Genomic DNA, 12220 nt, shown 5'->3' with positions numbered 1-12220 from the left:
GTCAGAGCTGGCAAACACTTGCAAGGGCCCGCCTCTGGCCTGGAGCTGACCCAAAGGCAAGGTGCACCGCTGCCCGCAGGGCTCTCGGCCTGGCCGGAGGTTGACCAGAACATCAGTGATTCCCAGATGCAGAAAATGTCCTGCGTGCCAAGGGGAGAATCCCTAAAATGAGCCCGGATTTAAATCCAGACGCAGAGGATTGAAGTCCCAGCGCTGCCACTTACCGCCTGTGGGACTTTGGGCAAGTTTCTCCCCCTCTTGGGTCTGTGTCATCACCTCTAGAACAGGCCGGTCATGGTGCCCATCATGGGGCGTTGTGCAGGGTACGTGCAAAGCCCTCCCTCAGCAGCTGTGGGGGCCAGTGCCCAGTTGTCCCCCTAGTGCTTCTGGTGCAGTGTCTGTGGCTCACCCATCCCCCAAGCCAGGTGAACTCTGCCCGCATCCCAGAGCCTGCCTGCTGGCTGGGTGGGACCTCCAGTCTGCGGCAGGTTCCTTCCCCTGCCTCGGGTTGCACACCAGGGCTCAGAGCCTCTGGGACTGGTCCAGCAGGTGCCTCCTCCTGGTGGGAGAGACTCCTGCTCCTTCCCAGCTGGACGATGGGTCAGCCAGGGTGGGCTTCTGGGCCCTGGGGCGCCACCTGCCTGAAGGAAAGGGGCATCCCAGGACCGCCCAGGCTGCGAGGTGGAACACACAGACGTGGGCCTCCCCTCTCTCTGGGTAGCACCCCTGGCCCACCCCAGGCCCCACGTGCACTTGCAAGGAGAGTGTGTCTCCCAGGTGGGGGCACAGGAACCCTCCCCCATCTTTAGATCCCCCTCCCATCAGAGGCTGGAGGGAGGGGGAGGGGGAGGCAGCCAACCTGCGATGCCCTGTCCCCTCCCCGGCTGATGTCCACTGTTAGTTCCGTGAGGGGCCCGGCTCACCAGGGCGCACCTCTTTCTCATTTGCACAAAGACTCCCAGGGGGAGGGGGTGCTCTGGGGGAAGCTTACCTCTCCCCCTTCCCCACCCCTGCCCGTTACAGATGAGCAGACAGGCAGACGGACGGGAGAGGCCCAGGCGCCCGCCAGGAAAGGGAGCTCTGGGGCGCGGCCACCTCCCCTGGCAGAGCTCTGACCTCAAGGGGGATCCCAGGCGACAGCAGCGTGTCCCCATCCCCTTTCCAGGCCAGGGAGCCGTGGTCCTCAGAGGGGCCCGAGGCGAGGACTGTCCTAGGCCTGGGTTTTTCTCTCAGGATTTTTCCCCCTCGGTGATTTTAAAGCATCCCAAGAAGTGCGCGTCTGCGTGAGCCGGTTGGGCGGGGGGAGGGCAGGCCTCGCCCATCAGTGGCAGGAGGGGCCCCCGGGCTGCAGGGTCCCCAGGTGGGGCTCGGGGGCTCCAGGCTGGCCTGTACCAGGTGTTGGGCCGAGTCTGGGCCCAGGCACGTGGTCTGAGGGTGGGCGGTGGGAGCCGAGGGTCTGGTGGGTGGGGCTGGGGGACACAGGCCTGAGGCCTGAGCGGGTTTCTGGAGGACAGGGATCTGAGGCTGGAGCTGATGACCGGTCCAGGCAGGACGGCACAGGGCCTGGGTCCTCGCCTCCGGGGTGGCCTCCCTGCAAGCAGGGATGGGCCAGAGTCCCCTCGCGAAGCAGGGCTCGGCGGACCTTGGCAGAATGGGACGTGGCTCCGCGGGGAGCAGGTCCTGCGTAGGTTTCTGCGTCAGCAGCAGGCACAGCGGTTCCCGGAGGTGCCCGGGGTGTCTGCCCCGCCCGCCCTGCTCCGCCTCTGAAATCTGTGGCAGTGAGCACCCTCCTGGCCACCCCACTGCGAGGTGGCACCTGCCAGCAGCCAGCTCAGGCCGGGGATCGCTGGCTACCCCATTGGGTCCCAGCAAGCTGCCGTCTTGACGGTGAGCGTCCTGGGCCAGCAGGTGGACGGCAGGAAGCCCCGTGCCACAGGTCTCATGTTTGGGCCACGGCTGGTGGCAGGAATCCCATAATCAGCCTTCAGAAAAGCGTGGATGAGGGCGGGAGGCGGCAGATCCCAGGCACCCTCCCCCGGGCGTTTGCCGGAGGCCATGCTCTGGCCTGTACCGTCTTAGAAACAAGCACCCTGGCCCTGGCTCTGGGACTCCTGGGGCTCAGATGGAAAGATGCCCTCGGCCCAGCTGAGGTCACCTCCGGCCCCATGTGAATCCAAGCCCTCTGTCCTTTTCCTCCAACTTCGTCAGCACAGCCCGGAGTTGGCGTCAGTCTCAGTGGCGTCACCCTCCCAGAGCCACGGCCCGGTTCCCTGAATCCACGTGGCCAGCCCGCCCCAGTGCCCGGCCCTCAGCCACCAGGGGTGTGGCCGGCCCTTGGATAACAGTTGGGACAAGGCCGCATGCCCCTCCCTGTGCGGGCAGTGCCGTGGCCTCTGGTCTCAGGAGCCCCTGCCCGGCCCTGCCCTGCCCTGGAGCACACCAGGTGGGGAGCTGGTGGTGGGCGGCGCTGTCTCCTCGAGAACTTCACGGGGAGAGGCTGCACCTCTGTCCCCTCGGTCGGCGGAACCAGGTGGGCACGGAGACGGTCCTTGCTGGGCGTCCAGCTGCCATTTTCCTTGGGCTGGTACAAAGATCGTCCCTGTGAGGCTGTCCAGGCTGACACAGATTGGCCTTGTTCTCTGCCTCTGTCATTCCCTCCTTCCCCCGGCTCAAGGGGCGTGAGGGGGCGGAATAACTAATGACAGGCGGCGCCCTGCTGGGTGGGGGCCTTTGGTCATTTACTGGTTGGCAGACACTTCCTGGGTGCCTGTGTGGGCCAGGCCTGTGTGGGTAGCCACTGGTGCAGGAAGCCTGGCCCCTCCCTCTAGGCAGCCCAGGTCAGTTGGTGCCCAGCCAGAATGGTATGAGGGTTTGGCGGGGGCAGGCAAGTTCTGGGTGCTCAGAAAAGAGAGCAGCTCGCCACGGAGCATAGAGTTGGAGATGGGAACAAGTGGGTGAGGCTTTGAAGGATGAATAGGAGTTTGCAGGTGGAGCAGGCCCTAGTGGTCATGCCATTCCAGGACGTAGCGTGGACAGAGGTGTGGGAGAGCGTGGAATGTCTGAAGAGCAGTGGGCCCTGGACACTGGGTGACTGGGAGGACACCCAGTTGGGACGGATTTGTCTGCTCTGCTGAGGAGCTGGGCTGTGACATGGGTGATAGGGAGCCGCAGCAGAGTTTACACAGGGAGAGGTGGGAGCTGTTGACAAGACGGGGAGGATCCACACAGGTCCCCAGGCTCAGACTCGGCCGGAGACACCTGGACACCGCCCACACACAGGAGCCCAGGAGAGCAGAGGCACCTGCTGCCCCTCAGCCATGCAAGCACCCAGGGAACCTGCCTCTGCCTCCAGCTTCGGGGAGGGACCTGAGGGCCATGCTCAAATGGATGGCGGGGGCAGGGATCCAGCCTCATGCCCCCTTTTCCAGAAGCTTCCCTGACCCCCGCACATCCCCCCATAAATTCCCTCAGACCCTGCACCTTTTTCTTCCCTTCCCAGCCCTGGTCACGACCGTGTGGGGCTGGACAGTGAGCCCTGGGAGGGCCGAGGGCAGGAGGCCGAGCCTGGCGTCAGCTCGAGGGCTGGCACGTGCAGGCGAGGTGCCAGCTGCTTCATTCTCAGAGTGACCCTGAGAGCCAGGCCATGTGCCCACCTTACAGATGGGGAAAATGAGGCTCAGGGAAGTGAAGAGACAGCTGGCTGGGGACAGAGCAGGGAGCCCACCCTGTGTGGGCCTTGGGCAGGAGAGGCGCAGCCGTGACCCCCATGGGGGCCCCAGCCAAGCCTCAGCTGAGCCTGTGGGTGCAGGGAGTGGGGGCTTCTCCTAAGTCCCAGTGGGGCAGAGGGGCGATCAGGGCACAGCCCGCTCTCTGCTCCCCATCTTTATGTGCCCACTTTCTCCTTTCTGTTTCTGTATCTCGCTTCCTTCCCTCCATCCCTCTCTCTGCTCCTCTCCCTCCGTGTGTCTCTCTGTCCCCTGCTCTCTCCCACCTTCTTTCCTCTGCTGCTCTGTTTTCTCCCCCTCTGTCTGCCTGTCTGACCCTCTCTCTTCCCTCCCTCCCTCGGTCTCTCTTCCTGAGTGTGTGTGTCTCTCTGTGTCCTCTGTCTGCCTGTCTGTCTCTTCCCCGCTCCCGTCTCAGCCCTCCCGGCCCAGCCGTGCCCGCCTCTCCCCTTCCTTCCCCACGCGTGCAGCCCTGTCCTGGCAGGGCCTGCTCAAAGCCAGGGGCGTCTCTTGGCCCCTTTGTCCATTATCCTCTGTTTCTGTTCCCACTGCCAAAGGGCATGTGCTTGCTGGGTTTCTTGGTTCAGCTTCTGTAGTGTGACATCTTTGAGGCCCCATGGGTTGCAGGTCACTGGCCAGCGTGCAGTGGAGGCCTCTCCTGCCCAGTTAGGCCATGCATAGCTGTCTCGGGGGCTTCGAGGGGGGCGGGCCCAGGATGAGTCCCCTCCATGTACCCCGGCTCCCTGAGAGCCACAGCCCACAGCAGTATCACGTAATTAAGACATGAAAGTCCACGATTTCCTCTGTTGGCAAACAGCGGCCGGCTGCTAATGCAATCCTTTCTTTTAATGGATTCTTGAATTTAAATGATGTGTAATTAAACGTAATTAGCCACGTACCCATTCGGCTTGGTACCGTTCGCTGGGGCCGCCTTGAATCTCATTATGAAGCATCTTCTTTTTCTTTTTCTTTTTCTTTTTTTTGCTGTACGCGGGCCTCTCACTGTTGTGGCCTCTCCCGTTGCAGAGCACAGGCTCCGGACGCGCAGGCTCAGCGGCCATGGCTCACGGGCCCAGCTGCTCTGTGGCATGTGGGATCCTCCTGGACCGGGGCACAAACCTGTGTCCCCTGCCTCGGCAGGTGGACTCCCAACCACTTGTGCCACCAGGGAAGCCCTATGAAGCATATTTTATGGGCGGATTTTTTCTTCCCTCTTGGGGTGGAGTTCGTTTGACTGGACAGTAAACCTGGCCCAAGGGCCAGTGAAGGTCTGAGGAGGACAGTCCTGGGCCAGCCGCCCAGGGGATGACGGGGATGACGAATCGGGGTTGCGGGGGGGGGGGGTTTGCTGGGAGAAGTTCCGGTTCTTTGAGCAGCCACTGGCCTCACTGTCGAGGAGAGAAAAGTCAGGAATCTGATGGGAACTGGTGGGAGGGGGCACAGAGTGGGGACAAGGGGTGTCAGCGCCTGGGAAGGTGCAGCCTGAAGATGTCCCCCTCCCCTGACAACCCCCTCCTGAGTGGTGGCTGGGGCACTGCCCTGTCGGGGAGCCGGGCCTCGGGGCTGCCCTCCAGCCCCAGGGGCAGCTGAGGGAGACCCATAAGGGCGCACCCCGGGCCATGCAGGGCTGCAGCCTCACGCACACAGGCCAGCACGAGGCAAGGCCATGGGCCAGGGGGCCAGGGCGCTGGTACCGCTACTGGGACGTCCCCTAGGGTCCCGGCCTCCCTGCCCCTCCTGCTGGCAGTGCCTGTGGTTACACTCGCCCACCCCACCCCCACCCCCCAAACTCACTGTCCTCCCTGCGCCTCGGGTGCTGATGTGGATCCGCGTGTCCCTCTGTCTGTCGCCCCAGCAGCCTGTGCGCCCAGGGCAGGGCCCAAGGCCGGGTCCTGGCCAGACTCCCTGCCTGACGGCTGACTGCGTCCTCACGGGTTGTGATCACCGTGAACGCCCGCACGAGGCCTGCGGGGCCCCTCCAGCCTTGCGTGTCTCCCGCGCTTCTCCCGGGGTTACCTTCATCTAGAGACAGGGACGCCGCGGCGTGGAGGCGTGCGCGCTCACCCAAGGTCGCCAGGTGGGTGAGGGGTGGAGCCTGTTACGCTCAGGGCACAGATGAGCAAACTGAGGCAGAGAGATGGTTTGCCAGGGGTGGGTTTACTGCCCATTCAGGTGCTCCGTCTCCATTTCTCAGAGGGCGCCTCCTGCCCACCTGCCAGCCCAGCTCGCTGTGCCCTGGGCCAGGCCGGCCCCTCTCAGGTGGAGCCGCCCAGAGAATTATCCCCTCCCCCACCTGCTTCGGAAAGACCCGAGGGAGGGGGCACCCATCAGTCTGTACAGGGGAGGAGTTGTCTGCACACCAGGAAGGCCTGGGTTCCCAAGGAGGAAGACCCTCCCGCAGGAAGGGCTGTCCACAGAGCATCTGGGTGGCCGGGAGGCCGTGAGCGCCCGCCGCGGGGAGGACCGAAAGGAAGGGGCCCACGGAGGGTGGACAGCCGGGACCAGGGCTCCCCAAGCCTTTGTTGCAGAGGCCCAAGAGGCAGCTGGTTGAGGCTCGCAGGCCACCTGTGGTCTCTGTCGTACATTTTCTTCTTTTTACAAAGTTTTAAAAATATGAAAACCATTCTGAGCTCAAGGGTTGTACGAAAACAGGCTGCCGGAGGAATGTGACCCATAGGCCACAGGGAGCAGCCGCAGTGATGGGAGGAATGTGACCCATAGGCCATAGGGAGCAGCCGCAGTGATGGGAGATAGACACCTTATATATGTGAGATTGTATGCGACCTTTTTAATTAAATTTTCGAGGTATAACATCTACCTCAAGCGTGTTACATATGCATGTTTATGTGCATAGAAAGTGCACTGAAAATGAAGAATGCATTTTCCGCCATGTGCCACCCCTGTAACCACCACCCAGGTCAAGACCTAGAACACTGCCAGCACCCCCACCCCGTTCCCCCAGGAGGGAACCATCTTCTGGCCTCTGCACGGGAGGCTGGTTGTACCCGTTCCCGAACCTGATACAAACAGGTGGTCTGGTTTGGGGTCTTCGCGCCTGGTTCTCCTGCCCGTCGTGACGTCTGTGGGGGGGGGGGTGGGTAGATGCTGCAGCGTGTGGCGGGTGATTCACTGCGGGTGGTGTCGTCCTGTGCTGCTCTGACGTGTGCACGTACCACCCTCTGTCCCTCTGTTCTCCCGCTGATGGATATTTGTGCAGTGTCTGCCTTTTTGCTATTGCGACTGAAGCTGCTCGGAACATTCTAGTACGTGTCTTTGGTGAACATGTCGATGCGCTTTTGCTGTGTTGCACACCTAGGAGTGGAACTGTGTGTCACAAGTAGGTCCCCACATGGTTTTCCAGAGTGTGTGCCACATACAACCTTTCGCTATGAACAAGTGAGTGTTTCAGCACTGATGCAGAATAACGTGGGTCTTAATTCCCACGTTCACTGTAGACTGTCTGGATCTGGCAAGAACGAAATAGTGATCCCTTAAAGTACCTCCACTGCCACGAGAGAGCTGCTGATCCTGTGGGTGGTGGTGAGGGTCCCTGTGCACTCGTCCCCTTGTCTTGTCCCCAAGGCTCATGTTTGGGGCCTCACCTCTGGTGGAGTCATGTACCCTCCGTGGCACCTGTCTGTGAGTGTCGATCCCTGAGCCGCAGGGTGGCCCCGCTCGAGAAGACCAGAGGAGCGATGCCTGCCGGCCCTGGCATCTGTAGGTGGCCTCTGTGTGGAGTGGGCGCTGCCCACTGTGACCTTCTTGGGGGGGTGGGAGTGCCCAGTGGCAGCGCATGCCCTTGGAGGCTCTGGCGCCCAGAGTACCGCTGGGAATCAGAGGAACCGGGTCAGATGCCCGGCTCTGCTCTCCCTGCGGCATGGCCTCGAGCAAGTCTCTGAACCTCGCTGAGCCCCCATTTCCTCACCTGTCAGAGGGGGGCACCTGCCTCCTCCCCGAGGATGGAAGGAGAAAATGATGGGAGACGTGGGAGGGCCGTGCCTGAGGACTACAGCAGGAAGGGGGACCGTGCAGAGTCAAAGGTGGGCCCTCCTCAGTCATAAGGAGTGTCCGCACTTCCCTCCCCCTACACCCCTGCCCAGGTCCCAGGCCTCAGCAGCCCCTGGGGAGGGGGCCTCTAGGCTCCTGGGCTGTAAAAGAAAAGGTGCCGTTGCCCAGGACAGCATTTTAGGGTCACGTGCTTCATAGATGCCAAACCCTTCAAAGGGGCAACTTGACTTTAATGATGGTGTCAGAGCCAACTTCAACCACTTCCTTCCAGGCCAGGGTGGGGGCTTCCGAGGTGAGGGCCCGGTGCTGGGAGGGTGCCGTGTGCTTTCCCAGGGCGCTTGGGTCAGACCTTGGGGTAGTCGGAGTGGCCCCTAACCCCGCCGAGCTCCAGCCCGCGAGCAGTGGGACGGCCCTTCCTGTCGCCAGGACACCACGCTCCGGTTCACAGCCCTCCAGGCTGCCCCCGGCCCCCGGGATGAGGTCCCAGTTCCTCCCGCAACTGTCAAGACTCTGGGGGACGTGGCCTGGAGCCCAGCCCGAGCCCCTCCTCCCTCCTGTGGCCGGGGCCCCAGCCCCATTGCAGTTCTCCTCCGCCTCCATGTGTCCACCTGGAGCCCTGCTCTGCTTCAGGACCCAGCCCGCAGCCCCCACCATGGAGCACCCACACGGGGTCCCCTGGGTGCTGCACGGACCCCACAGGCACCCACACGCGCCGTGTGGTCTCGCTCCCCTTGTCCTCAGCATCCAGTGGGACCTCAGGGAATCCAGCAGGGCCTGGATGAAGGCTTTGGGAGCTTCTAGCCCCCCAAATCTCAGCCAGAGAGCAGCTTTGCCAGGAGCCTTCCTCTGCTGGGTGGGAGCAGCCTCTGCGGGCGCTGAGCAGATGGTACATGAGCCCCCTGGGGTTTGGGCAGGAAACTCAGAGAAGGACCGAACTCAGGGCCCCGCTCTCAGAGGTGTGATCCTTCTGCTGGCAGCACGGACGGAGCAGGGGCCAGTGGTCACCGCGACGGGGCTCCGAGCAAGCTTCCAACGGGAGGGGCACAGGGAGGAGTCTAGGTGGACGGACAGTCAGGAGGGACGTGTGTGTGCTCTTGAGTTGCGGCGGCCGGGCCTGGGGCGTGGGGAGGTCAGGGACAGCCGTTGGCCAAGACCAGCCTGCCCGATGGGGCACAGAAGGGCCTGCAGGTCTCCCGAGGGCAAGGCCGGGCCCGTGCCAGATGCTGGGAGGCAGTGGCTTCGCAGGGGTCACCTTGGGGTTACTGATCCACTAACCTATGGTCCTGCTCTCTGCAGGCCCAGTGACGAGCACCACCCGGAAATAAAGGCTGATGGGTATGTGGACAACCTGGCGGAGGCTGTGGACCTGCTGCTGCAGCACGCGGACAAGTGACAGGCTTTCTGGGAGGGCCCCTAGCCTCCTGCCGCCCTCTCCTGTGCCCACACCATCCGAGGCACTGCCCCCTGGCCTGGACGGGCAAGCGAGAGGGTGCCAGCCAAGCAGTTCTGGGCTGCCCTGCCCCTGAGCCACCAGCCCCTCCTCTGTCTCCTTCTGCCGACCCCCCTTCCCTCCTCCTCTCCGGGCACACCTCCCAGCCTCCTGGGTGAAGTTTGATCCCCACCTGCTGGCCCAGCCCCTCGCTGTGCTTCCCTAGTGGAAGTCAAGAGGTGGGGCACAGCTGTCGAATCCCCAAACCCATTCTCTCTCCAGTCGGCCAGACCTTTCAATGCGCTACCGAATCGGACTCTGGCGTTTGCCCCCTGCCTCTTTTCAAACAGCCCTTGAGTTTTAGGGAGGCGCCTGGAGAAAGCGGGGACTCCCAAGCAGAGTCCTTGCAGCCAGAGCCGAGCCAGCCTCCCCGGGACTGCCCAGCGGCCCCTGCCCTCACCTGGTGTCAGAGGGACCGCTCAGCACTCCCCACGAACCCCCCAAACAATGCAGCCCGCCATTTCTATCCCAAGTCACCTCTGGAACCCAAATGGAGCGGCTCCCAGGGGCACTTTAAAGACTGCCGTCCTTCGAGCAAGAATTGTAAGCTCTGGAATCCAGGTGGCAGGTGGAGGGTACCTTCTGGAGCCTGAACTCGATAGACTTGAATGTGTCACACCCAGGAAACTAACGGTTAAATCAACTCTCTGCCCTGACCCACGGCGACTCCGGCTCTGACTGCGCGGGGTGGGCGGCAGGGAGGAGGCACCGTCCCTGATCCTGCCCTGGACTTGAGCCCCTGCACGTCAGGGGGCCAGGGCCCTGAGACACCTCGCCTGCCTCAAACCCTTTGTTTAACAGAGGGGGAAACTGAGGCCCCACGGGGACCAGGTGCACAGGGCAAGCGTGGGCCTTCCCTCACGCAGCAGCCCGAGGTGGCGGGCAGTGAGCCGCGGGCTTCCCAGATTCACTCACGGCCCAAGTTTCAGGTTTCAGCATCGATCAGCAGAACAGATAACTTGAATGCTCTGTTTCTCCCCAAATCCATCCAGAACGCACTGACAAATCTCGGGAGACTCCTCGTGAAAGAGGTCGTGAGTCTTCCGTCACGGGATTTCCATTAAACGAAGGCAGGTGCTGATAGAACGCTTCGCCCTGAACCTGAGTCCCCAGCACGGGAGCAGGGCAGGTGGGGGTCTGTGCGGTCCCCAGGCCTTGCCCGCCAGGCCGGCCACCATTAAATCAGGATTAGGAAGAAACGGTGGTAGCTGAGTCTCTTCAGCAAGATGAGGCCACCGGCCAGGCTCGGGTCACTGGCTTGCAGGGGAGGAGGGGCGTTTGGCCTGTTAGCTGGCAGATACGCAGATGGCCTGCCCCTGGACGGAGTCCCCTAATTCCAGCTCGTTAGGTGACCAGCGCAGTGTGGGCAGCAGGCACCAGGGCTCGGAAGGCGACTGTGCGGGGACGGGCCTGCAGCCTTCTGTTGGGTTTGTTCCCTCTTTTCTTTCTTTCCTTTTTCGTGGGCTGCCCTTGCCTGCTGTCCTCAGCAGGGGCTTGCAGGCAGGGCAGTATGGTTCTGGAGGAAGGAGGCTGGGGGGGGTCCCGCTCTCCATGGACAAGTGGAGCCTCCCCTTGCGAGCTGCTGCCCAGGAGTGAGGACGGAGAGGGACTCAGGGGCAGCAGGCGCAGACCCCTGCTTTGGGTGGAGAACACGCTGCCCCCCCGAGCTGTGGGTTCTGTGAAGTGGACACTGTCATCTCCCCATTTTACAGGTAAGGAAACTGAGGTGCAGGGAAACTGACTTGCCTACGGGCTGACGGCTGGCAAGGATAGAGCCGAGGCTCAAATCAAGGTCTGACCCTGCATCCCATGCCCTTTCTAGTCCCTTCCACGATCCCTCCACAGGGGATGACCTGCGGTGGTCCCGGTGGCTGTCTTTCCAGGCGAGGAGCACCTTGGCATCCTCCCAGTGGAGATGAAATGTGCCTCGGGATTGAGGTCCAGCCCTACTCTGGGGACGCCATGTACCCCCGAACCTCAGCTATCCCATCCTTCCCTGAGCCCTGCCGGGGACCAGGCCCGGCCAGGCCAGGGTGCCCCGTCGCCCCACTGGGGATGCTGACCCCTCTCCTGCTGCGGCGCCGGGGGCTGCCCAGAAGTGAGGATGACCTGCCTCACCCCTGGGTCCTTCCAGCTGTCGGGCCCTGGCCTGATGCCCACCCTCCTTCCCCACCCCCAAGCAGGACAGTTCTCGGGCCAGAGATAGACGGAGCCACAGGCCACAGGTAGGGCTGGAGTTCAGAGCTGGCAGTGGCCTGAGGACCTGTCTGTGGTCAGGAGATGCGCCCCAGATCTACCACAGGGCCAGCAGACACTCCAGGCTCTGGGGCCACCCAGCAGAGCTGCTGGAAGGGGGAGGGACGGGTGGGGCAAAGGAGAGGGCAGGACGGGGGCACAAGGGCCTCACCTACCCCCAGATCTCCCAACTCAAGCGTCCACATGGTACCAGCCCTGTGTGAAAACCCGATTCAAACTGGGTTAATCCAGCAGGAGTTTATCATCTACGAGGCTTCCAAATCCAGGCCTGGCTGGATCCGGGTCCCAAGAAGGTCCCAGGCTGACCCTGGGGCAGGGCAATGGCGGCTCCAGCCAAACTCGCACGGGAGAGGAGAGGGGCGTGGCACCAGGAGGGCATCCACACCATCCTCTCGCTGCCCTGCCGGGAGCTGGGAGCCAGGCTGAGGGGTCCGAGTCCTCGCCGGCAGGTGTGTGCCCACCATGGGGCCCAGACAGCTGCGGCGCTTCTCTCCTCCTCAGATCAGGTGAACGAGGTCCCTGCAAAGGCCTGGCCTACCCGCTGGGCCATGCCTGTGCCTCTCGGGGGAGCAGGCGGGCAGCGGCAGGAGGAAGGGGCACAGGGGTGGGGACGCCGGGAGGGACACGCGTGGGCGCCTGCTGGGCGCTCACGGTGCCACCTCCACCCAGCCTGAGTATCCACTAGGTCCCGCCTTCCCGCTCAGAACTGTCCCGCTTTAGATGAGAAACAAACTGGACACTTCGT

General features: G+C 63.0%; 2 protein-coding genes across 3 annotated transcripts in view; one reads left to right on the top strand and one right to left on the bottom strand.

Moving 5' to 3' along the window:
• The window catches only part of LOC132439542 (EEF1A lysine methyltransferase 2), a 183921-nt gene that overhangs the window by 19292 nt on the left and 152409 nt on the right, over positions 1–12220 (bottom strand). The gene's annotated exons all lie outside the window — the stretch shown is intronic.
• The window catches only part of LHPP (phospholysine phosphohistidine inorganic pyrophosphate phosphatase), a 141069-nt gene that overhangs the window by 127322 nt on the left and 1527 nt on the right, over positions 1–12220 (top strand). Inside the window, exons 7-8 of one of the 2 annotated variants that reach the window (XM_060033880.1) lie at positions 9027–11011; positions 11103–11981. In XM_060033880.1, coding sequence (XP_059889863.1) covers positions 9027–9123 — 97 coding nt within the window. In that variant the 3' untranslated portion in view covers positions 9124–11011; positions 11103–11981. Of the gene's footprint in view, positions 1–9026; positions 11982–12220 lie in introns of both variants that reach the window. The other variant, XM_060033879.1, reaches the window with a different exon arrangement.

The sequence above is a fragment of the Delphinus delphis genome, chromosome 16 (genome assembly GCF_949987515.2).
Source record: "Delphinus delphis chromosome 16, mDelDel1.2, whole genome shotgun sequence".
NCBI lineage: Eukaryota > Metazoa > Chordata > Mammalia > Artiodactyla > Delphinidae > Delphinus > Delphinus delphis.
This window is presented reverse-complemented; position numbering and strand designations above follow the sequence as displayed.